The 25,085-nt window shown below is 42.3% G+C and overlaps 1 protein-coding gene, 1 long non-coding RNA gene and 1 pseudogene across 3 annotated transcripts; 1 reads left to right on the top strand and 2 right to left on the bottom strand.

The window, feature by feature from the left end:
- Positions 1–3,109: 3,109 nt before the first annotated feature.
- LOC112340840 lies at positions 3,110–5,891 on the bottom strand (annotated as a pseudogene).
- An 8,661-nt stretch (positions 5,892–14,552) lies between these two features.
- Positions 14,553–15,182, bottom strand: LOC112340868. 2 transcript variants are annotated; one of them, XR_002990329.1, is made up of 3 exons: positions 15,099–15,182; positions 14,876–15,043; positions 14,553–14,820 (listed from the first exon to the last, which is right to left on the bottom strand). It is a non-coding gene; the product is annotated as an uncharacterized LOC112340868 (long non-coding RNA). The 2 variants fall into 2 exon arrangements; XR_002990328.1 differs by having other exon boundaries at positions 14,553–15,043.
- Positions 14,896–16,882, top strand: LOC9639706 (L-gulonolactone oxidase 3). The gene is made up of 2 exons (XM_002986052.2): positions 14,896–15,837; positions 15,906–16,882. The coding sequence occupies exons 1-2, from the start codon at positions 14,913–14,915 to the stop codon at positions 16,736–16,738; spliced, it is 1,758 nt and encodes a 585-aa protein (XP_002986098.2). The 5' UTR covers positions 14,896–14,912; the 3' UTR covers positions 16,739–16,882.
- The last annotated feature ends 8,203 nt before the right edge of the window (positions 16,883–25,085 follow it).

Below are 25,085 nucleotides of genomic sequence, written 5' to 3'. Positions count from 1 at the left end.
GATATCTCCTGCAGCAGCGCAATCGGAGATTAGTCTCTTATCTTTTGGGCAAACATTCGTACTTTTTTTCGCAATTCCTGAAGCTCAACAGGCCCTCATAGTGTCCGTTTACGTAGTCCTTCTGCTCGAAGAGCCTTGTTGATTCCATCCCACTCCGACTCAGCCACCTGTTGGTTCCAATCTTCGCTCGCCAGGAAGATATGTTGTCATGTATATACATGACCTTTCTCATTCTTTGTTCAATTAATCTTGCTCTTGTCAAACATCTTCCTAAACGCTTGTGTCTTGGTCTCTGTACTCGACAAGGGAATCTTAAACTCTGGTGTGCTTGAAATTTTGATCTTACATGTTTTTGTTCTGTAAAATCAAACGAAACAGCTCAATAGCAACGACATGGAATAAATTACCCGCATTTCTTCCCGACTGGCCTCGTACTCGTGACGTTTCGTGCTCTTTGAATGGCGCTTCCATTGTGTCCATCTTGTCATTTAACTTCTGGAATATCAAAGTTCAATGCTAGAAAACACTTGTCTTCGAGCAAACTCAGCTGGCCTGCGACTTCTATGCTGCTAACGTTTTGCACAGGCGTAGAGTTTACCGCGGGGGGTGAGGAATTTCAGCGAATATCAGGAATCGTTTCATGAGAATTGATTTTCCCTTACCCTTTACTCATTTCTCGGGTAGACAGCAACCTTGTGCCACTGAATCTGAGAGCTCTTCCATCACCGAGGATTTTTCGAACGGACTTGTCCTACGACTGCCTGGATTCGTTTCATCGCCAAAAACGAAAAGAATGGAAGGAAGAACTTCGTGAAATTTTTCTAAAAGAGAAATCACTGCGACGAACCTTGTAATTGTAGAGTCCAAACGTGTTCTATGTCGCCGATCTTGAGAAGTTCTTGTCCTTCGTACTTCGATGTCGGTCTCGAGCAAAATCGCGCGGCAGCGCCTGTAACGATCGACACAAATGCTGCATTGCGATACAAAATGAGTCCCGGCCATGAAGTTGTTCGAACCTCGGAAACACTCCATCGCTTGATCCTTCTCATATCCAGAGCGATGCTCAGGAGACAAGGCCGGGCTACCTCCATAGAGGCACGAAGATTACCTCAAAGCGAAGTGGTAGCAAAACTACAAATCCTAAGTTTGCTGCTACCATATTGCACGTGAGTCTCCTGATCTTGGCAGTGTCGACCAAGATCAGGAAACCATCAGGAGATCTGGACTAGCAGCTCTACACGAGAATGAAAAGCCCCGAAACCTTGTTGTAGTTTTCTACTTTGACATTAATGGTCAAACTCGACGCGCAAGCGAGTAGCGTGTTTTATGCATGTATGCATGATCAATCGAAAATGATCGGTTGGTCGCGTTGTCTAGGAAGGAAGTTGTAAAAGTTGGACCGAGTATCATTCTCTGACCCTACGAAATATACAATCGAAAGAGAAGCAAAATTCAAAGAATCATGACAAGGAGATTCATTCTTTTTGTGATAATTACAGTACTGGTGCGAGCAGCAGTGTCATCGATCTCTGTTCATGAGGGCGATCTTCGAAGTCTAACATGCTTCACAGCAATCCTGAGCATGAATGGCGACTCGTCCCACAAATCCAACTGGTGGCAATTCCTTCCATATTTACAATCGAGCAGCGAGCAGGCCTTTCTGGGGTACTTGGTTTCTAGCTTCTCGGGTCGAAACCTCACGGCCGAGGTTGCGGAGAAAGGTGGGCTTTTCTCAACTAGAAACTCTTCTCTCATAGAGCACGAGTCCGAGGAAACAATCAAGAGCTTGGGAACTATAAAGATCACTATGTGGGCATTGGGTTTTGTTTGTCTTGACGACGTTGGAGCTGGAACCTGTGTTAAGTTCACGCCCGTGGTGATCCGAGCCATACCTGGTACCACAAAGTATGGATTTTTTTCTCTATGGGAAGAGCAAGACGGTATATTGAGCAACACTGTTGGATCCAAGGTTTTGACTCTTCCCAACTGGAACACGCACATCGAAAGGTTAAGTGGGATGACTTTGAGAAGCATCGATCTCAATCATGCCAATGCAACCGGCCTCGGTTTTTGCAAGGGCATGGAGCTAGATCCACAAACTTTCAACCGAAGCATCGTAGTGCTCAGGGGAACTAGAGATTTGGATCCATCTACGAATTTCAGGGTGAAGACAGCTCCGGAAGTAGCAGGATTCGACATGTCCAAGCAAGTCGTCTTTGCGAGGCGACCAAGCAGGAACCTTTGCCTGCTTGGAGTTGACAACTCCTCGAGCAGCAATTCTATTTCCTCATCTGTCGACTTGAGGACCACCACAACTCTCGTCGACATTCTGGGGTCGTTCATGGCTCACGTCAAGAACTCTTACATTCAGGCGCAGAACTCGGCCCTGGACCTCAATCATCCAGCCTCGGATTTTTGGGTGGCAGCGGTGGCTCTTCCCAGTGCCTTCATAGCCGTGGTGGCAGCAGCCGTGCCTTTTATCAATCTCCAGCTCAAGCTCTTTAGGAACTTGACGAGATTCCAGCGATGGAAGACGATGATGCTGTGCGTGAGCAATTCCATTCTCTCGGTTGCATCTTACTCTGCTGTGATTGCCGTTACCCCTGCTGAGATCCAGAGGCAGAGGAAATTTGCGACCTGGGGGCTGCTAGCGGACCAAGTTCCAATTACAAGGCGAGGGCTTCAAGTTCTCGTTGTTGTCAAGGCCGAGTCGGTCTACAAATCCGGCAGCCTCGTACTTGCGTGGTGCTCCACTGCTTTCCTCGTTCCCCTGGTCGCATGGATGACATTCTATAGATGCAAGCAAGTTTTCTCCAGGAGACGGCTTCTCAAGGCCTCGGGCACGCCGGAAGACGAACGAATCCTTGATCTTCAAGCCATAGAAATGAGCACAGTGGAGCAGCAGCGGCTGGAGAGGAAGCTCGAGGCAATTAGAAGTTTAGAGAGAAGAGTCAACCAGCTCCAGAGCATTAGAATTTACAAGAGAGCCAAATCACTCTCCTAGCACATCTTGCCTCTTTTTTTTCTTACCATCTTTTTCTGTTTTATTAATTTTTATTTTGTCCTTTCCATCTGTATGGTTTTATTTTGATCAAACCAAAGCTCAAACTCAATGGGAACACGAGCATCCCATTTCTCCGCCTTGTGCAGCGATGAAGCTGCTCGTCCAGACATCGTTGGGATGTAAAGCTGCGCCGTGATGGGGAGAATGGCGAGGGTGCTTCTTTCTCTTGTCACCATCTGAACACATGCGACAGTGCTGGTACTTCCATTGGGATTTCTAGGCATGTTTATTATTTGTGACAAACGAGCAAAGAGATAACTTCTTCAATCAAAATTATACTTAATTACGCTCCTCAAGTGTTTAGGATAAAGAAAGGGCCCTACAATAAAATGATCACCCCTTTTAACTAATTGACTTAAGGTGTAAGGGATAGAATTCTAACAATTGATAGGCACTAAATCAAGATAGAAGGATAAAGAAAGAGTCTACAATAAAGTGATCACCTTTTTATTATAGGGCTTTTTCTTTATCCTATTATTCTGACTTGGTGCCTAACATTGAAAGCACCACTATTGAAGGGTTATGCAAGTCTCTTGAAGGCCCTGGGAGGAGCGAAAGTGGTAGCAACAGCGATCATACCAGATAGCATACTAAGAATACAGGGAGTGCTTGGAGATTGGAGTGACAATCAATACATTCATAATATATGCTTCGAGTTCTAAACAAAACGAATACTCTAACAGGAGGAACTGGCTGTACACCCGGAGGCCACCAGGCAAAAGGTCTAGCCACCGTAATGCTGCTTGAAAGCCTCAAGGTAGATTCTATCCTCCTGTTACCAATTTGATCTATTCGCTGGATAGAAACAAAACAATGGTCCAGAAAAGAGCGTCCAGCTTATACCTTCGCTCAGAACCGTTTCCGTGTCACTCACGATTAGGATGCCTTTTTTTATGCCTGGCTTGGTCGGGTCCGGAGTTTCTGGTTTCGAAGACGGCGGCAGAGATTTGCTTGTGATATCCCTGTTAGAAACAGGAGAGCCAGCGGTTAGGACTCCAGGCCCTTTCGGAAGCTCGAGCAACACGTTTGCACATACTCAAGAGGCGACTACTAGCCTGTCGTCCTGTGCTCTCTGCAACGTCATGTTGCAATCATTAACTGAAAACTGCTGAAACGTACCCCGACTAAATCTCACTGTCCTCCCATTGTAAAACAGCGCGATGATATTCTGGCCTCGTTGGATCAAGCTTGATTGGCTCACGTGTTCTAGCTTGAACTCTGCATAAAACAAGTTGTCATTCGAATGTATTCTGGAACTTAGCAGAAGTTTACTTGCAAGGGAATGTCCGGACGTGTATCTCAAAACTGGAAGTGTAATAAGATCAAAAGTCACCATGCCACTGACAGGGTTCCCAGGCACCGAAAACAAGCATTTTCTTGTTGTTTCCTGGGGCTGCAATTGTTGCAAACGTCAGTGGCTTCCCTGGTTTCAGAGCCAACAGTTAGCACAAAACCATGTTGACCTAGATAGTTCCCCTTTCAGCAAGTTTTGGCTTCACGAAATCCCTGTCCCCATCGATATGACACCCTGAGCAATGGCTTCATCAAGTTTCGCTTCTATCCCTGCTTCAATATCTCGAGGGATTCCAAGATCGATACAAGTACATTGATGACTTCGAACAGCTGTAATAAGCATAGGTCTGTTTGAATCCCGGATCTACGCAAAACGAAAGGCCAGATTTGAAACAACAGAAGTGGACGTAATATTGTCACCTGGCCTCTCTGTAAACTATTTCCAGAATAATCGATTAATTCATCTCCGGTGGACAGCATAACAACTGTGGGGCGTAGAAACACCTGAAAACTCAAGACTGTAAAGTACAACGGAAAAACAGAAACACTCCGACTTTCTACCTTAACCTTCGTAGTCCCAACGCTTGCTATTTCCGCAGGACCTACTGCTGATAGAACTTTGTCTCCTTTAGCAATATCAAACCCTGGATCAGAGCAAAGTTCCCAGCTACCAGATTCTAGAGTGAAAAGAAATCCTAAAGAGTGAAAGGATCTTTCAAGTACAAAGTCCATAGCACAGGCGTATATCTTGGCCTTGGCTAGCACCGGACAGGACGCGAATTTCTTATGTCCATCGAACGAAAAAATGCACGTATTCTCCAGGACAACAGCGTCAGCACCGTGAGGCACAGGTCCTGCAAACGTTCTCCGCATGAGAGAAACTGTGAAACGTGAGGAAGTCACCTCCAGTAGTGACGTACGCAACAGTCCCAGGTTTTATGGTGATGTCCTCCGTGTCCAGGCCAGCTCGTGCTTCCGCCACCATTGGATAATCGCCAGGACCATCCGACGACACGACAGCATAGCCATCCTGGGAGAAGCATAAGAGAAATTCTCATAGATCGTAAGCCTCATGACAGAAGCTGGAGGGCGTTCCTTTCATTCGTCATTAAAAACGTAACAAAAGAAAAAGAATTTACCACCAATCCGATTACTCGTTTGATCCTCAGCAACGATCAGAGTAACTCCTTGATCGTTTGTTTGCTCAATCAGCTGGTGGAGATCCAAGAGAAGGACCGATACTCAAGAGCGGCCATTCTCGACCTTGCGTGTGCTCCTGGTGCGTGGCTACAGGTTAGTGTGACAGAGAGAAGATTGAGAAACATAAACTTGGCTCACACTGCTTTCAGGTGGCTTGCCAGAACTTAGGAACAGGTGGAGTCGTCGTTGGAGTCAACACCAAAGTAAGCTCTTTGAGCCTTCTACTTTGAAAGCTCGCATTACCTTTGCTTTCGAAAATCAATGTTCCAGGAGACCATGTGAAACCATTGCCACGGACCGTGATGAAGATCGAACCCGAGACTCTGGCTGCCATGACCCTTTAGGTAAAAATCAGTTCTGTTTCTTCTTGAAATAAATAGCACGTACTTGTGCTCGCAGAAAAGATATAATGTCATCCTCTCCGACACGTGTCCCAGTGTCTCAGGCATCAAAGACGCGACGCTTTCCCCCTCTCGAGCTCTAGAGCTGGCGCTTGGCTTTCACCCTGATTACGAGAGAGATAGCACCAAGAAAGTCCGTCTGGAAGAGGATTTGCTGCTCGGTTTTCTTGTTCACGTAGGCTTTCCAGACCACTGCAACAAATACTTCAGATATCTACTTAATTGCAACAGGCAGGAAACGTAAAATAAGAAAACATACATTTGAGATTCTATGTCCGTACATTTCTTCCAGGCCCTCCCTAAGTTCCACTGCTCTTTCGTCGGCAATCTTTCGTGATAGTGTCAGCCGCGTTGCGGGAAGGCTGCTGCCATCTCTTCTTTCGATTGAAGCTTGCTATTCGCCTCTTCTAGCGACTGTCTGAGATGAACCACCAGCTGGTTCAGCGTTGTAATCTGGCATGACATGCGATGATAACCTTTTGATTGCAATTGTCGACTTCCTCCAGAATTGCTACGCCAGCAGCTGCCTCCTCTGTAGCTGGTTTCTTCAAAACCTCCTCCATGAGCTCCTCGGTCCTCTTGCAAAAACCATGCCGAGGTGGACGATTTTGGAAATCCTCCCTCTGCCTCGAAATATTCTCCAGCTGCCCCTGCGCATCATCCCGCTGCCTCTTGGAGGAATCCGCCAGCTCATTCTCGCCCTCCTGCCGATCCAGCTCCTTCTTGAGGAGTGCACACCTCGAGGCCTGCTATCTCGACAACGCGCTCCGATCGTCGTCCTCTAAATCGCTAAGCGCAGCTCCATCAGAGAATGGCACGGGTCAGCCGCAAGCTCTTTCAAACGATCGTCTCATGGATTCATACCTTTGATTATGGTGAATCTCTTCATTGAAAACTCAAAATCTCCTAAGTATATGTTTGCAATCTCGAGTTGACACTACAAACAAGCTTTACATTCGAGGAAAACTTACTTTACCATGGACTGCGTCTCTTGATCATCCAGTTTTCTACAGAGCTTTCTCAATCACGTTTGTAACGTTACCTAGTATAGCTTTCTGCGACATATTCTCGGTCGTCTCTTGGAGCTCCTGGAATGCATCGGTGAAGCGTTCCAGTGGCGTCTCGCCAAGGCCCTTCCTGGGCTTTTGGTCACACCGAGAGCAATGATCCCTGGAACTACAAGCAAACAGGTCTGTCGGCATTTCAAATGCTTGCTTTAGAGACGTGGCACTGATCGATAATGTCAACGAGTCAAAGTCAAAGTAGAATTTTTTTACACAACTGCAACAAGGTGGTGGCGAGACTTTTCATCCTCGTGATGGATCAAACCAGCAGCGGCTAGAGCTGATAGTCCAGATCTCCGAGGAGACCCTGATGGTTTCCTGATCTTAGTCGACACTGCCATGCACTGCTCAAAATCAGGAGACTCACGCATATGTTCTTGGGCAGTGGTAGCAGCAAACTTAGGATTTGTAGTTCGCCGGTAAGTGGAGAACCACTTCGCTTTGAGATAATCTTCTTGCCTCCATGGAGGTATTGCCAGGCCTTGGCTCTTGAGTGACTGCTTCATCGCTCTGGATGTGAGAAGGATCAAGCGATGGAGTGTTTCCGAGGTGCCAATAAAAAGTCGAGGGACTTTGCTCAATGTGGCGGCGTAGCTTTGGCTTGGCCGAGCAATCACGAACTGCATGCTAAACTCCGTATCGATGAACACTCGTTTTCTGGGATGGAGAAGAACATCGATGAAACTGTAGTGACCTGGAAGATCATATGCATATATAAACACAATAATCTCTACAAGTTCGCAGAGGTTTGTGACCTTCAGGAATGGTTCTTGTTGCCTTCCATCTCGCCTTGCAAACAGCGGCATTGTATCCCATGCCCCGGAGTTTGCTCATCACGCTTCTTTGCAAAGCTGCTCCCTGGAGATTCAATTTTGCAGCTTGATCTCTCGATCGTCGAGCATCCGCAGCCAGCAGCTCGATCTCACCATCATTCTGGACACAAGCCAGACTTCTTGTAAAGGTAAAGTTGGAAGAAAGAAGCATGCACGCACCTGTTTGACAAGTAAATTTTCTAGCTCCGGCAGTTTCAACTCCTCCGGATCCACATTTGAGTGATCCTCATGGTGATTCTCTCCAGCGGCAACAGTGTGGTCTTGATGATCGATGCTGCCGCCATCGGCCTCCTCTTCCAAGAACTCGTCCACCATCCTGTTGAGAAACAGAGAGGACGCTGTCTCATCGTGCTGGCTCCCGCTGCTACAAGATCTAAAACTCACGGTGGTGGCCGACGCCAATGCTTGGTACAACTTAGACATCTCGAGAAGGAAGAAGAAGGAAAGTAAGATCTCAAAGAGACGACACTTGTGAAGAATGTTGTCCAGAATTTCGATAGCTCTGCAGTGTGCTGGCACCACTAGCTTTAACGCATCATCACTAGAATATAAGCATCTATCCTAGCAAATATGCCAACAGAAGAATATTTGGGCTGGTATATCTTCTGGGATAAAAAAAATTACATGGTTTAGTAACAGAAGACAAGTCGTGGCTAGAGATGGTGTCACTGTTTCCGCGAGGGAGAGAGCGAGGCAGCCACGAGCCGACAGCTCGCAGCATTTCCAGTTTCCAGTTGCTTAAACTGAAAAATTATCCCCTCTGTTTGATCGGTGATTGTCGTCCTCGCTCACGGTCCACCACTGGACAGCGACTGTAATATTGTCCACATCTGGATGGAAATCCTTTCGGGGCTTGACATTTCTTCTTGGCAATCTAGCATTTACGTGTGTTCTTATCTTCGTAGAGTTTTTGGCCTTCACATAGTTTTTTATACACGATAAGTAACGTCCAGCCAGTCAGCTCGGCTATACAATCGTATAGAAAATACTTGTTTGTATGCTTCACAGCAATGGCCACCCCCAAGGCTAACAAGCAGCCTATCAATCTCCAGAGTGATATCGACTAATATGCACGGGCATATATGGGAGGGATGTGTTCGTGCGCCGTACACTTTTCTGGAGAGAGAAAATTGAAGAAAGAAATGCACGAGCTTTCTGGAGATAAATGAAGGGAAGGACCAAGACTCAAAGCAGCAAATAGAGTCCAACCCGGTCAACGAGAGTGATTTGTAAGTTCTCATCTTCTGGAGCTGGTTGTCCCTTCTTTCTGAACTTTTGACTGCCTCGAGCTTCCTCTCCAGCCGCTGCTGCTCCACCGAGCTGGCTTAAAGATCAAGGAGCTGTTCGTCTTCCAGCGTGCTCGTTACCTTAAGAAGCCGCCTCCTGGAGAATACCTGCTTGCATCTATAGAATGTTATGCACGCGACTAGTGGAACATGGATCACAGTGGAGAACCATGCTAATATGAGGCTGCCGGATTTATAGACCGACTCAGCCTTGACAACAACAAGAACTTGAGCCCTTGCCTTGTGATTGGAACTTGGTCAGGGAGCAGTCCCCAGGTCGCAAACTTCCTCTCTGCCTTCTGAATCTCGGCGGGGATCATAGCAAGCACAGCAGAGTAAGATGCTACCGAGAGAATATAATTGCTCACACACTGTGAGGATGTAGTACATCCGAGATCACCGTACGGCTGAGACACGTGGTGACACGTGGTGGATCTGGAGAGTCACAACTCTCACCTCTGTATGTATAGCGATGATGATATTTGAGCGATAGAGTTTTTCTCTTCTTCCTTAGTTTTCAACATGGTATCAGAGATCAGGGATTAAATCCTAGGCTGAATGGAGGAGGAAGAGGAGGAAGATGATGAGCCCCTTGATCTGGAGTGGTTGTGAATTGCAAATATCAAGATGGAGGTTTTCTTGTTTATTTTGTCTTGTGCAGGTAACCCTAAATTGGAGACGGTTCTTGATTGAGACTGGCCTGGATTTGAATTGGAAGGGTTGTGGCACTGCTTGCTACCGCTGGAGACGATCTGATGCCCCTGCTGCTACAAGGGAAGGCTTCTTTGGGCTGGGGATTTGTTGATGCTGCCAAGAGGCTTCTCTTCTTGCTGGGCACTAGGCATGGAATTGCTGTGCGCAAGGGCCTTGAGGCTGATGGAGAGATCACATTTGAGTGGGGGAGATGGAACAAAATGCTGGTTCCTGATGGGTCCTGATACAAGCTGGGCTGTGTGCAAGCTTGGGTACCTTGGAACGTGCTATTACTCTTGTTCAACACCACAAGATGCTGATTTCACAAGCTTAGCTTTTCTTGGCTGAGTGGGGGGAGTGAGATAGGTTCACAGTGGTTTAGCATTAGTTTCTTTTTTCTGATCCAGCCTTCGCACGCTGATCACGGCTGAGTGGGGTGTGAGGATGTAGTACATCCGAGATCACCGTACGGCTGAGACACGTGGTGACACGTGGTGAATTTGGAAAGAGTCACGACTCTCACCGCTGTATGTATAGCAATGATGATATTTGGGCGATAGAGTTTTTCTCTTCTTCCTTAATTTTTCAACACACAGAGCATCATCATCTTCCATTTCTGAAAACTTGTCAAGTTCTTGAAGAGCTTGATCTGGAGATTGATGAAAAGCACGGCTGTTCCCACCACAGCATTGGGAAGAGCCACTACTGCCACCTAGAAATCTGAGGCCGGATGATGGAGATCCAGGGCTGAGTTCTGCGCTTGAATGTAAGAGTTCTTGACGTGAGACATGAATGATCCCAGAACGTCGACGAAAGTAGCAGTGGTCCTCAAGTCAACAGATGAGGAAATCAAATTGTTGCTTGAGGAGCTCCAAGCAGGCAAAGCTTTCTCCGTGGTCGACTCGCACTCGGACATGTCGAATCCTGCTGCTTCCGGAGCCGTCTTGACTATGAAAGTCGTCGATGGGTCCAAACCTTCCCCAGCTCCATGCCTTTGCAAAAACCAAAGCTGGTTGCATTAGCGTGATTGAGATCGATGCTTCTCAAAGTCATCCCACTTGACTTCTGGATGTGTGTGTTCCAGTTGGGAAGGGTCAACACTGTGGATCCAACAGTGTTGCTCAGTATCTCCACTTTCATGTCTCCAGTAAGCTTGGAATTCAACAGCTTCCCATGCTTCTCGTGCTCAGTAACATCGAGTTTACCTTAAGACCATGGTGAAACCTTGCTGAAGACATCTCTAGGTGCCACCATCCGTATTGGCGCGTATCTAGCTCTCGAGGTGGTCAGTGGCTGATAACTCTCGAGGCCGAGTTGCTTGAGCTTTTAAGCGCCGGTTGGCATAAGACCCAGTGCCCTTCGAAACACTGGAAACTACCAAGATGAAACCTTCCAGTATGGACTTGTGGATTTCCGAGAACAAGAGTTGCTGCTCGCACCATTCAACGGCTGTCAACCTGGACGCAGCAAGCTCGCGAGCGATCAGATGCGCAATGCCGTAACCACGCCCTCAAGACACGGAGCTAGAGCGGACCTCGGTGGATACCCGGTGGAACCTTCACAGGAACAGTAAATCACAAACACGCCAGAGTTGCGCAGGCTGCACACCCTGAACGATTTCCCCCAGCCACTGCTCCGGGCAAAGGGTCCTTGAAACTTGAACCGTTCCGCCCCAAGCTGCGGTGTAAGCATCAAGTTTAGAGAGCAGATAACTTGTCATGGCCGAGAAACGCTTGCTTCCAATCCACACACCATCGATTTTCTCCGAGATCACTGGCTGATCGAGCCGTGGCACAACACGATAGGCCCTCATGGGATCTGGCACAATACAGCCGTCTCAGCGGGCAGCCTTCGTACCTGAAAGAGCCCGAGATACTTTGAGCAGTTGACATTATGAAAAGGATTGATCGAACTGCGAATTGCACAATAACTTGACATCAAAGTTTCCGTGAGGCAAATCTTCAGTACCCCACCAATCCATCATTTTCGATCCATCGTGCATGGCGAAGCTGACCGAGTTTCATCTTCTGAATACTTAGAAGCAAATTCCAAATTAGTTGGGCAGATATCAGGACAAGGGGGGATCCCTTCTCGTTGTGATAACAGCTACATTGATCCCAGTTCACGAGGGCAATGTTCAAAGTCTATCATGCTTCACAGCAATCCTAAGCATGAACGGCGACTCATCCTAATGGTGGCAGTTCCTTCCATTTACACTCGAGCAGCCAGCAGGCCTTTCTCGCGTACCTGATTTCCAGCTTCTCGGCTGAAACCAGAAACTCTTCTCTCATAAAGCACAAATCCAAGAGCTTGGGAACTATGAAAATCACCATGTGGGCTTTGTTTGTCTTGACGACGTTGGAGCTGGAACCTGTGTTAAGTTCACTCCCGTGGTAATCCGAGAAGTATGGATTCTTTTCTCTGTGGGCAGAGCGTGGGATTCGCAAAGTATAAGCTGGCTGATCGCTGTCGTAAGAAAATCGTTCCCCAGCAAGCGCTGTCGCAGGAACAGGCTGCTGCCTTGTTCATGGCCTCTATCGGACCGCAGCTGTTCTCCGACTCATGTTTCATGGCAGGCTTCGTGGCGACGTGCGATGACGAATGATCACATTAAGTGTCAGTGGAGCCGTGTTGGGGCAGCGGCACGGCTTATGCACAATCACAGATATCTGCGTCCCGCTATAGAGAAGTTTGCGTTGTAGAACGGGAGAGGGGCGAGCTGGTTGCTAGGATCATTCTTCTCGTGGCAATGCACGAGTACTTGCAGCACTTGCTTGAAGGCAAATGGAATCCTGAGGACTGCATTCCACTTAACACGACTCGGGCTTTACTCCATTTCAATCACTTCATTCCATTGGAAAAGGTTGTCAAGCTTTCCAAGCAGAAGCTGTGAAACCGCTGGGTTCATGGAGCTGCATTAGTGTATGCACCGCAGCACTTCGCGAGTGACATTGGAGTTCCCTGGGTGGAGTTTGACGATGATAACAAGGTCAAAGACATGGAAGTGTTGGAAGTAAAGGTGTCGATCGAATTGGAGAAGCTGGTCTTTTGGTAAGGCTGCAAGATTCTTGAAGCTTAGGCATAGCGAAAGGCAGAATTTCAATGATGGAATGCTTTGGTTGTGAATTTGGGGATGAGAGATCTGGAGGCCTTGGACTTTGCAGGCGTCACTCCCGTTCCTAAGTGGTAACGTTAGCCTGAACCACTTGCTTAATTGCAGTTCCTGACATATGCCTGCTTCTCAGCCTCGACACAATTTGTCCGCTGTCAAATGAGTTCAGTGTACAAATACGGAAAAGATTTCGGCCATGGAAAGTATCAAAGACAGGACTCTACAAACTTGCATACGATCAGAAAGCCATTATTACCTCTTCCTCGAATTATAAGGTAGATTTAATTCTAAATTATTGAGTGCATAATTTAATAACCTTTAATGTAAAAATATCAACAATGAAATAAAAATGAAAGCACACACACGTAGCTTTCAATTTAATATATATCCAATTGCGATCTCTAGTTTTACTGATTCACTATCAAACACTCGCAATCTGAATTTAGAAGCCGGTGGTTTAAGCCTTTCTGGACATCTTCCATATGGAATGACAATTGGAAAGCCTACTGGGAGACTTAGTGATGGATATTTGTTTATTGATTTTTTGACTCGTGGTCTGAAACTTAGTGATTTTACATGTTCTAGTTTAAGATATAATAGTTAATTTATTTCACAAATTTGAATTTTGGTCATACTGGAGCTACAGTTTGTCCACCTTCTTTATATCCTCATTCTTTTGCTACACTTCACATATTACCTGCACAAACAAGTAAAAGATCATTTGGATGAAGCTAATTTTATTGAAATGGGGGTAATGATATTAATTATATGATGCCAAATTTTACATATTTGGTTAATACTACTATTCCATCAGTGATATTGGGAATTAAATCTAATATTCTGAGTTTATATAAATTTGGAGCAGGAAAGTTTTTAGTGATGAACTTTTTTCGTTCATATTGTGCTCCAAGCTATATATCATAATTTACTAATGCTATTGGTATACATCATGATAATCTTGGATGTGTTGTTGAGGTTGCCAATGTATTTAAAACTTTTAACAGGATGTAGTTGATATTAATAATCATAGCCACAAAGTGCTAAACCTTTGCAGTGATACCAAAGGCACTGTTGATAGCGATGCATCACATAATCAGTTACTGCATACCAATTAAAATTATATAAAATAGGTTGATAGTAGACAAACAAATAGCACTACTTGTAAAAATCCAAGAGATCATGTTACTCTGGGATGGAACCACACAATTTGTTCTGCATGATAATTTTATCACTCCAAAATTAAATTTACTTCTGGTATAATGCCAAATTAGCTTAGAAATTGATTTAAACTCACTTTTGCCTTTAAATTTCCCATTCTAATGAAAATCATTTTGATTATTCTTTGAATTGCAAAATACAAAGCTCAGTAATTAATGTAAGCAAGAGAAGAGGCACTTTCCAAGTTTCCTGGAAGGAAGCTCCACATAGAAAACGAGCGAGTCTTTACGGCCGTGCACGACATTCGATACGCGAGAGCCACGACTTCGAATCTCGCGTGTTCTCAAAGATTGTGTCGCTGTTTCTGCAAGCGAGCAAGCCGGCCGCCAGCCACAGCTCGTCCACTTCCTGACCGCTTGCAGAATTTCCAGCTGCTTACGCCAACTTAAAGCAAGAATCCGAATCCCTTTTGTTTGATCGGTGATTGTCACAATCCACCACTCAACAGCGACTGTATATCCTCCGCTTCTGGATGGAAATCCTTATGAAGAGCATGAGTTCCTTGACGCTCGAGAGTTCTTCCTGTCATTTAAGTGTTCTTATCTCCGTAGAGTTCTTGGCCCCCACACGCTTTTGCCTGGTAAAGTCAGCTTTTTATACGCCTCAGAATGGATAAGCGACGTCGAGCCAGCCGGTCCAGTCAGGCTGCCAGCCAGCTACATAAAACGAAAGCTCAGCTCGGCTACAAACATATAGAAAAGAGAAAATCACTTGTTTGTATGCTTCCACAGCAGCGACCAGCACCGCAATGAGGCTGACCGGAGCATGGAGTGTTCTTCCAGGTGTGTGGGTGATGATCCTGCTTCTCTGCTGCAGCTCCGCGGTAGCAATTCTCCCAATCAGCTGCGGGAGCGGGAGCAGTGCCTGCACCCTGCAAAACTATCAAGGGATCTGGTATGAGAGAGCTTTGTGCGGTGTAGCAAATGTGGCTTACCCAACCACCGAAGCTGAGCTCGTTGCCGCGGTTGCAAGCGGTGTGCAGCAGAGGCAGAAGATCAAGGTTGTGAGTAAGCTCTCTCACAGCCTCGTTCGCGCCGCATGTCCAGGAGGAAGCTCCGGACTCCTGATTAGCACCAGCAGGTATGACTCGAGAATTGTCATCGACAGCAACGCTATGACCGTCACCGCCGACGCAGGAGTCCAGCTTCAAGATCTCCTGGCGAGGCTAGCTGCGCAGAATCTGGCACTGCCCTGTACGCCTTACTTCAACGGTCTATCAATCGCCGGAGTAATAAGCACGGGCTCGCACGGCAGCAGTCTGCTTGGGAAAGGTGGAGCAGTGCATGACTATGTCTCCGGAATCACTATCGTCGTTCCTGCATCAAGGGAGCAAGGTTATGCCAAAGTCATCAAACTTGGGAAATCAAGCCCGGACCTGAATGCAGCCAAGCTGTCTATTGGCGTCCTTGGAGCCATATCCACGGTCACGCTCGACGTGGAGCCGATGTTCAAGCGCTCCATCACCAAGCAGGCCCGCGACGACAGCACCCTCGAGAATGACGTTGCTGGATTCGCAAGCAGGTATGCGTTTGGGGATATCAACTGGTACATCTCTCAGAAGAAGATCCTGCTGAGGGTAGACAACAAGGTCTCGGCAAGTACCCCTGGCGAGGGAAGGAACGCTGGCAATGATCCTGCTCCAGAGACAAACGTAAGACAGTCTAGAGTCCGAGGTAAGCTCCAACATCTCATAAAAATCAGAGTTCTCACCTTACGCTGAAATCGTGATTCTTTTACGTAGAGGAGAACTTCATGTCCCAGATGAACGCTTCCCTCGTCTGCCAACAATCACTAAACGGAGTTGAGAACCGAGTCTCGAGCGGAGATGGCCTGGTGAATGACAGGAGCAATACCTTTCGCGGATATCCAGTCGTGGGATTTAATCACCAGCTCCAAACCGCTGGAGGCTGCCAAAACACTGCACTAAACAACACACGATCAGCATCCGGGGAGAGGCTAACATGCTACTGGGACCCCGACGTTCCTGGACAATTCTACTTCCAGACATCCCTAGCAATCCCACTCTCCAGGATCAACGAAGCCATCCAAGACATAAAGAAGATCCGCGATGGAATGGACCCAACCAAGCTCTGCGGTGCAAATATCTATGGCGGAGCACAGCTCAGATTCATCAAAGGATCCACGGCCTACCTCGCCGAGCCCGAGGACTCAGTTGCATTCGAGCTGCTCTACTTCAGAGACCGCCGGCAAAACACGCCCCGGCTGGACCAGGACGCGACGGATGAGATCGAGCAAATGCTGCTCAAGAAATACAAAGGCAGGCCACACTGGGGGAAGAACAAAAACGCGATGTTCGAGGACATGGGCTCTCGAGTCACAAACCTGGCCAAATTCCTCGAGGTCCGCCAGCGTTACGATCCCGACGGATACTTCTCCAGCGAGTGGTCCGACGCCGTGCTCGGGATCAAGCAAAACGCCTCGGTCTACCGCGACTACTGCGCGCTCGAGGGCCTGTGCCTGTGCAAGGAGGACAGACATTGCGCGCCGGAGAGAGGATTCCTGTGCAAACCTGGTTTAGTCTTCACGGATGCTAGGGTGTGCCGCAGATCATAGCGGAGCTCCCCAAAACCCTAGCCCAAGAACCCTGGATGGAATAAAGCGGGAAGATTTGCTTATTCGTGAGTATATTACTCATAACATTTACTAAGTAGAAGCATGAAATAGATCGTGGCAAAAACTCCTCCCCCTTGAGTTCTAGATCATGGCGAATAGCTGGGAACTTCCTCCTCGAGAATACGGCGAATAGCTGCGAGCTTTCTTCTCTAGATCATGGTGAATAGCTGCAACCTTCCTCTAGATCATTACAAGCTTCCTTCTCTAGATCATGGCACTAGCTTCCTCCTGTTGTGGTAGAGCGGGAGAAAATTCTTTCGAAGCCCGACAACAACTGGAATACGCTGGGGAGTCCCGTGTGAAGGCTGTTCAGTGTCATAGCTTTGGTATCATACACTGCCTTGGAAAGTTGCTCCTTCTCCTCTTCCAGCTTCCTCCTGAGTAAATCCACCACAGCTCTCCTAGTAGGCTCTTTGGTGCTGTGAAGGTGAGCTTGTTGGTGTCATCTAGGTGATTGCTACTGTTGCTATGGTGGTCTGACACTAGAGAAATCCTCGATTTCTCATTTGACATTAATAAAACTTCAATGATATAATCATAAGAAATGTTCTCACAGACTGGCAATCTTGGCTTATGTGGCAAGTGATGTGCCACATAACATGCTAGAGAATGGCGCTGGCGCTCCTCTTCATTGGCGGTCTTATCCTAGTGCATGATGCGAGTAAGCTCTCGCCTCACTTTCCATTCATTTTTTTTCAAGATCTTCTAAAGGTGGAACGATTGATTTCACAGATTCTGGAGGCCAGGTGTGGGTGAGAGATGCTGGGCCGGATTCACCTCCACATGTGCTGTGACCAGTGTTTCCATTTCAAATTCTTCTCAAGATCTCAGAATGCTGAGATATTTCCTGGATGGATACAATGAGAAGAATTGCTACGAGGTTCCAGTGGTGCTGGGCAACAAGTATCTCGTCTGAGCAACGTTCTTCTATAGAGATTACAATGGAAAGAGAAAACCTCCAAGGTTTGATCTCTTATCTCCAGGCGAGCTATTGGACAGGCGTGACAATGAGTGGACAAGGCAACAAGCAGCGAAATTCTCTGAGTGTGTGCCTTGCTGCTACTGCCTCTGGAAATGTTCCATTCATTTCCTCGTTTGGCACCTACAAGCAACAAGGTACTGTCTTTGGATCAGGCTGAACATTGAATTTTTGTTTGAGGTGAGTATTAGGTATCTTTTTCTTCTCTTTATCTCAATTTGATTATAAGTGATGCTTTAACTTTTTGTAGACATCTTGAAAATAGGTATGATCAGATTTGGATGTTAGACTTTGTTTTGTTTTTCCTTCTGTTTCTGCTTGTCATATTATTCATTTTATATTTCGAAGCAAGTGGAGAATTGTCCCAATCCTGCAACAAGAGGTCTTTTACTCCTCTTGGACTCCATGGGAATCTAACACATTAAGAAGCTTTAGGAATTAAGCTAGGTAAAAATTTGAGTATTTCAATGCTGAACTTTTGTGTTTTCTTAGAATCAACCTTGACAAATCTATCAAAATTTTCAAAAACCTTGCCAAAATAAGTTGAATATTCTTTTATGATCTTGTTTTTCTTTTACATAAGCATCATATATTACATAAATATATATAATAATAAAATGAATAAAAAGAGAAATAAAAAATAGCTAAGTCAATGAATCTCAATGCTAGAAACAAAAACATATTATCTACACAAAATTCCTTTTTATCTTGTCAATGATCATTGTTTGTTATTTAAATCCTAAGGAGGTCACTCTATGTAAATGATGGAAAATTTATCCATTTATAAAAGAAAAATTAAAATATCCCTTAAGAATGCTCTATAAATCCTAAAATGGAGCTGAATGTGGGCTATGTAGTAGTGGCCAAAACAAAAATTTAATGAGAAAATATATTTAGAACAAAAGCTTCAATTTAAAAGTCAAGAGTGGGAGTGGAACTTTTAAAGAAACACTTGAGGAACAACCACAAAATTATGGATAAGTGAATCTCTAGAAAGGGACAAAATAATGATTAATACATGACAAATGTTATAACATATAGAAGTGTTGAGACCAAGCCTAAGATATAAGATCAAGTCCAAAATCAATTCAAGATAGATTTGAAATTGGGTATGAGAGATTAAGTCCGAGATCAAGTTTAAGATTGGGTTTGAGACCAAATATAAGATTGGGTCCGAGACTGGGGCTTAGATCAAATCCAAAACCAAGTCTAAAATCCAATTCTAGACCAAATACAAGATTACTTTCAAGTTCAAAGGGTAAAAATCTATTTATCTCCCAAACCCTAGGAGGTTTTGTAGGTCTTTATAGCATAATAAGGTTCCAAGGGAACTAGTGTGATTAAAGAAAGTTATATTTATGTAGTGGGTGATAATATGAATAATGAGGAATCCAAGGCTAGAGTAAATATAGATGAATAAATAAGATGATTTAGTGGAGTATTTAAGAGCTTCTTCAGGAGATTAAATGGTCAATGTTCCCAATTTAAATATAAGTGGCACTACCTACTTAGATACTTTACGTGGTTTATCAAAATCTCACTTCACCTATATGGTTGGGGCACTCTAGTGGCAAAAAGTGGGGAGAGTATCTATAAAGCTTGTATTAGACTACAGTGTTTTGAAATGTCATATCAAAGTCCTTGATTATGGAAAGAAAAAAGAGTGGTCTTCTTGCTTAATAACTAAAAGTATAGTTATATGGTGAGAAAGTCTGAAAGGTTAGTGGGATATATTAGATGGGCTTTCCTAGCATTGACTTAATAGCAATGTTAGTGAGCACTACCATTGGAAAGGGACTTTGTGAGATCAAATAAAGGATGTTGAAGGATAATGAACATTTCCCCATGTTTTGGGGCATTAGATGCTAAAGAGTGGTTATAGAATGACCACTTATGAGTGGATAGTCTAAGTTTTAAGATACATGACCATGGCATAAGTAATTTTTTATTAATATAAAAGTTTGGTATGTTAACAATACCTTTAAGTGGCTAAACTGAGATTTGGACATATAGAGCACTTAGGTGTGGTTTTGAAACCACTTTTAGGGTCTTAGCAAATACCCCAATTTGGGATAAGGACCCATAGAAGTTGAGTGAGACTCTTTTAAGTGGTATTTGGTGGGGTTAAATAACTAAAGTACTTATATTAAATTTATGGAAGTTAAACCTTACCCTCTTTTAAATTTTTTCTTCTTTTTATGTTAATATGAGTTAAAATATTTTATGATTGATATGAGTATAAATGGTTTTTTTATAATCATTATTTTTTTTATATGTTAATTTGATCCTTCTATGGTTTGTTGTAGTGAATTTTGTGATGGCAGAATCTTACTACCTATAGTATTTGTAGTTCATTTTTACTACTAGTTACTGTAAGTTAATATATTCATAATATAAAACTACTTCAGCTAGTTTCACTAGTCTATTATCTTCATCAAAGAATATATTATGTCTTAATTTCAATACTTTATAAATATTTAAAATAAAATTGAAAATAAAATATAAATAAATAAATAATATAATCCAATATAAATATAAAAAATGAAATACAAAAATATATATATTAAAGCCAAGAACCCTAGCTTATATATAGAAAAAAGTGATTGTAAGCTCCTAAATTTGGACTTCCCGAGAAGTCACCTAGCTTAATATTATTCAAACCCAAGGATGCTTAATGCCAAGTATCCCAAGCCCCGCTCTCTTGACACCCTACCCCTCGGGTCAAGCCTAGCAGGAGCAAACTAGACCAACCAAATGTCAATTAACATATGGTGTGATTCTCTAGCCAACCAACAGAGTTAGACCCGAGACCTTTCTAATACCAAATGTAAGCTTTTGAATTTGAACTTCCCGGGAAGTCACCTAGCCCAGTACTATTCAAACCCAAGGAAGCTTAACCCCAAATATCCTAATACCCTTAACCAATTGGAAAAGGGGGTGCATTCTTATTCATGGGCCTTTTCCTTTTATATTCGAACTTCATGGATCATCTCTCAAGTTGTTCTCTTTAGTTACTTACAGTGATCCAATCCAATAGCTATAAAATTTCACTATGCTAATAATCATATATAACAATATAGTTGTACTCACTACACTTCACATCATCCCCTTTTTTTGGAAGGATAGAAGGATAATAGGATTCTTTGGTTGATAGATTAAGATCTAGAGGAACATTAAAAAGAGACACTAGTTGATATATAGGTGGTGCCATTTATTCTTGATCCTTTTATATAAAGTGCTTTACCCATTTTATATGCATTATTTTTTGAGGATTAACTTATTGGATCTCATGTTGAATTTCATAAACTTGCAGTTCAACTTGTTATAACACTTGACATGGTCCCTTGCTCTTAGCATACAAACTATATACCGCAAAATTAGGAAAATAAACCAATACTAAGTCATCCATTTTGTACTTTACAAGTGGATGATGATGAGAGTTGTGATGCTATTATTTTCTTATTTGTACGTGGCCTAAGTGTTCATTCAACAGACTTCATTTGAACTAGAGGAAGAATGCTTGTCAAATATTAATCTTAGGACCTAACATCAACAACTTATGATAATCACAAAGATAAATTTAACTCTATTAGCAATATTGGATCATGAGTATATAAAATGTTAAATAGTGAAACATTAATAGAATTATGTACCTATATGACATATGCATACCAAAGAAATAGTAAAAAACCATCCCAATTTGAATATTGAAAGTTCAAATATTTCAAAATTATCTATTTGAAAGTTCGAACGAGTTATTTTACCAAACCATCCATCTATAGATAATAAACACTTATGAAAATGTGACATATCCTCAATTAAATGTAAAATGCATTAGCTATAAACATAGGATCATTATCTGAGAGAATCTACTTTAGACATAAATGTTGAAACATTATTCAATTGAGGAAGAAGTATTTAATAACAGTTGTAAACACATTAATAAGAGCACTAACTTCCACTCAATGAGTGAAGTGGTTAAAGGTAATAATAATGTACTCATTGTTAGCAATCAACTATGGAAAAGGCTTATAAAATCAAATGTCATTAACTTAAATAGATAGGAAGTTACAATTGACTTTAACTGTTCTTTTACAGTATAACAGGGAGGATTATGAACTTGCCACTAAATATAGCTACACACTTACTAAATAACATTATGTTGTATTTCCAGCTAATAGAAAAACTTATACAACTTTTTAGTCATACAATAATGTCCTATATAACTAAAAAAAATAGGCAAGTTATGGGAAGCATGAAGAGAGAGTAGAATAAAAATCAAAAGCACTATTAGGTGAAAATGTTCATCAAAATCAATTTGCATAAAATAAAGAAGGTTATTCTTAAAGTGATATTGAGAATGTAAATACCAAAATAACAAATTATCAACAAATGATATAAGATTCTCAAACCTATCACAAAACTTTCAAATTCACAACTATCAATCTTTTGAGCTTTACAATTTATGTTAAGAGAAGGTAAATCAAGCTTCGCATCTTATAGAAACTAAACATCAAGTATAATAGCCATTGATAGCATGAAATCCTTGTCTGGAAAATTTATTAATGTTAGAACAACATACTTATTAAGAATATGAAAAGAGAGCAAAGAAAAAAAGGAATTTAAGAATGGATATTAGCAATAACTATAAAACTTCTTAGGTGATGAATAAACTTGAAATTATATATCTAAAGTTTTAGAGTATATTGAGTAGTATGATCATTCTTCTTCTTTAATAATGAAGTACACACTTTAGTAATGTTGGAGAACCATGTAAGTATGCATATATTTTAAATCTTGAACTGTTATTAAATGCTCCTTTATCATGAAGTAGTTTGCCTCTATTAGTTATAATGTACAATTGATATATATAATAAGATAATGTTGACTAGGTACACTTATACTTTTTTGCATCAACACACCCCTAAGAACAATATCAAAAGTATTCATGTGCTTAAGTGTAGTCAGGATACACTAAATTGAAAGAATCATCAATAGTTTTTTGAGATTTATAAATGCTTACTCACATTCCTCAGACCAAATAAAAGATGATATTAACAATTTGAGCAACACTTGCAATAGTGTTGTATGATTAGAAAGATGATTAATAAAATGATTAAGATATTGCACTTTGTTAAGGAAGCTCTGCATATCATTCACACTTTGGACTAGGGAATTTCAAAATAACTAAGGGTTTATTAACATTAACTTGCAAATCTTCACTAGAAATTTAGTACCTAAGATAAGTTATATCCTTGGATCCAAATACACACTTTAACCATTTCAGCTAAGCAATAGAGGAAAAATATGAATCTATATTGACCAATACAAAGAGGATAGTAAAGGACTTTTTATTACAAAATTGACCTTAGAAAGTGAATATGGAATGAACCAGTGCTAAGTGAATTCTTTGATTGTATTTTCGAAAGAATGAAGGGGTCATTGACTTATTTGTGCAAAGTCACTATGTAAATGACCAAAAAGAACGATTTGAGAGATAATCCATAAAGTTCAAATATAAAGGGAAAGAGTTTATAAATAAAAGTGCACCCTTTTTTCCAATCGGTTAAGGGTCTTGGAATACTTGGGGTTAAACGTCTTTGGGTTTAAATAGTATTGGGTTGGATGATCTTTTAAGAAGTCTAAACTCAAGAGATTATACACTACTTATGTGACTTTCCATTTCTTGAAAGAATTTCAAGTATCAAAACAGGAAATGTTAACAATATTGATATATATGATAAACTTTATCACATGCTCAATAGCAAACATCATGACCACAACCATGACCTTATCTTTGTCCTTGAACAAAAGTAACAACAACATCAACCTCCATTATAACAATCAAAAAGAGTTGTAAAAATAAATCTCATAAGATCTTGAGGAAGTGCTAGTTATAATATATCCAATTTAATCTACTTTGACATATTTAACTTTGTATAAAGCAAGAAACTCTAGAAGCAAATATCAAATTGCATAACTAACTCAAATAACCCTTGACATAGATGATATAATTGTTAAAAGACATCTCATAATAGTTAGCATGTTTAAATATGTATTTGAAGATATTCAAGAGAAGGCTTTAATTCACACAAGTGGCTATGTATAAACAACCAAAGAGAATGACTCGAAATACAATCCATAGTTCAAATATAAAAAAAAAGGGCCTATGAATAAAAGTGCACCCTTTTTTTTAATCAATTAAGGTTCTTGGGATACTTAAAATTAGGCATCTTTGGGTTTGAATAGTACTGGACTCTCAGGAGATCCAAATTTAGGAGGTTACATTTGGCATCAAATTAGTCTCGGCTCTTGGGAGAGTTGGGGCTCTTAACTTCTATTTACGAGGGTGTGAACTTGTAAAGAAGTATAATGGATTGTAAGCAACCAAAGAAAATGACTCAAAAGATGATGTATAAAGTTTAAATATAGAGGGAAAGGGCCCATAAATAAAAGTGCATCCTTTTTTCCAATTCGTTAAAAATTTTGGGATACTTAGGGTTAAACATCTTTAGGTTTGAATAGTACTGGCCTGAAAAGTCTAAATTTAAGAGATTACATTGTGCTCAATATTATCCTTCAAAAACATATGGGAAATTTAAGAACATTGAAAGTCCAAATTTAATGTGCTCAATGTTATCCCTTGAAGATATATAGGAAATTTGGGAATATTGAAAAGAGGAGGAAAAGGCTACCACAAAGGAAGAGTATATTATTTAGAAAAGAAAAAAAAATGTATATTCAATTAACCCAAAACCTAGTTTATCTACAGAAGCAAGTGGTCTAGATTGAAACCAATGCAATGGCTATCAAAATCTAACATTATAATAATAAGAAACTTTAATATGATAAAAGATTAAAAGAGCTCATGGAAAAACTATTACAAATAAGAAAATAACAAGAAAATTTGTATATGGATATATAAATTGAAAAAAAGTAGAACACATAAAAAAACATAAAATGTTTTCATAAGAAAACCAAAGCAAATCATAGCATTGCTGCACAAAGCATCAATTTTAGCAAGCCCTCAAATTCTTCGAACAGCCCTGTAGACTCCTCCATTTCGCCTGTCTTAATGCGCAAGAACTCGCATGGTAGTGTGGCTTGGAAAGCGGCATGACAACAGGCCAATGCCCTTTGTACCACAAAAGGTCCTTGGCCGAGAGTCTCATGTCCCTGAAGTGAAGAAACTTATGCTGGATGAGGCTATAGAGTGCCTCCTTGCTGAGAACGTGTCCATAAAGAAGCTCATCTTCACTCACCACACCACCTTCACACGGCTAGGTAACAACCTGCTGTCCAAAGAGG

This window comes from Selaginella moellendorffii, unplaced genomic scaffold, assembly GCF_000143415.4.
Source record: "Selaginella moellendorffii unplaced genomic scaffold, v1.0 SELMOscaffold_71, whole genome shotgun sequence".
Taxonomy (NCBI): Eukaryota; Viridiplantae; Streptophyta; class Lycopodiopsida; order Selaginellales; family Selaginellaceae; genus Selaginella; species Selaginella moellendorffii.
Note: the sequence above shows the minus strand (reverse complement) of the source record. Positions and strands in the feature narration are given on the sequence as shown.

Bases quoted from the DNA above. Each gene is read 5' to 3' on its own strand.
- LOC9639706 (XM_002986052.2), top strand. From the start codon at position 14,913: ATGAGGCTGACCGGAGCATGGAGTGTTCTTCCAGGTGTGTGGGTGATG. The intron at 15,838-15,905 runs GTAAGCTCCAAC...TCTTTTACGTAG, and splicing joins AAGACAGTCTAGAGTCCGAG to AGGAGAACTTCATGTCCCAG.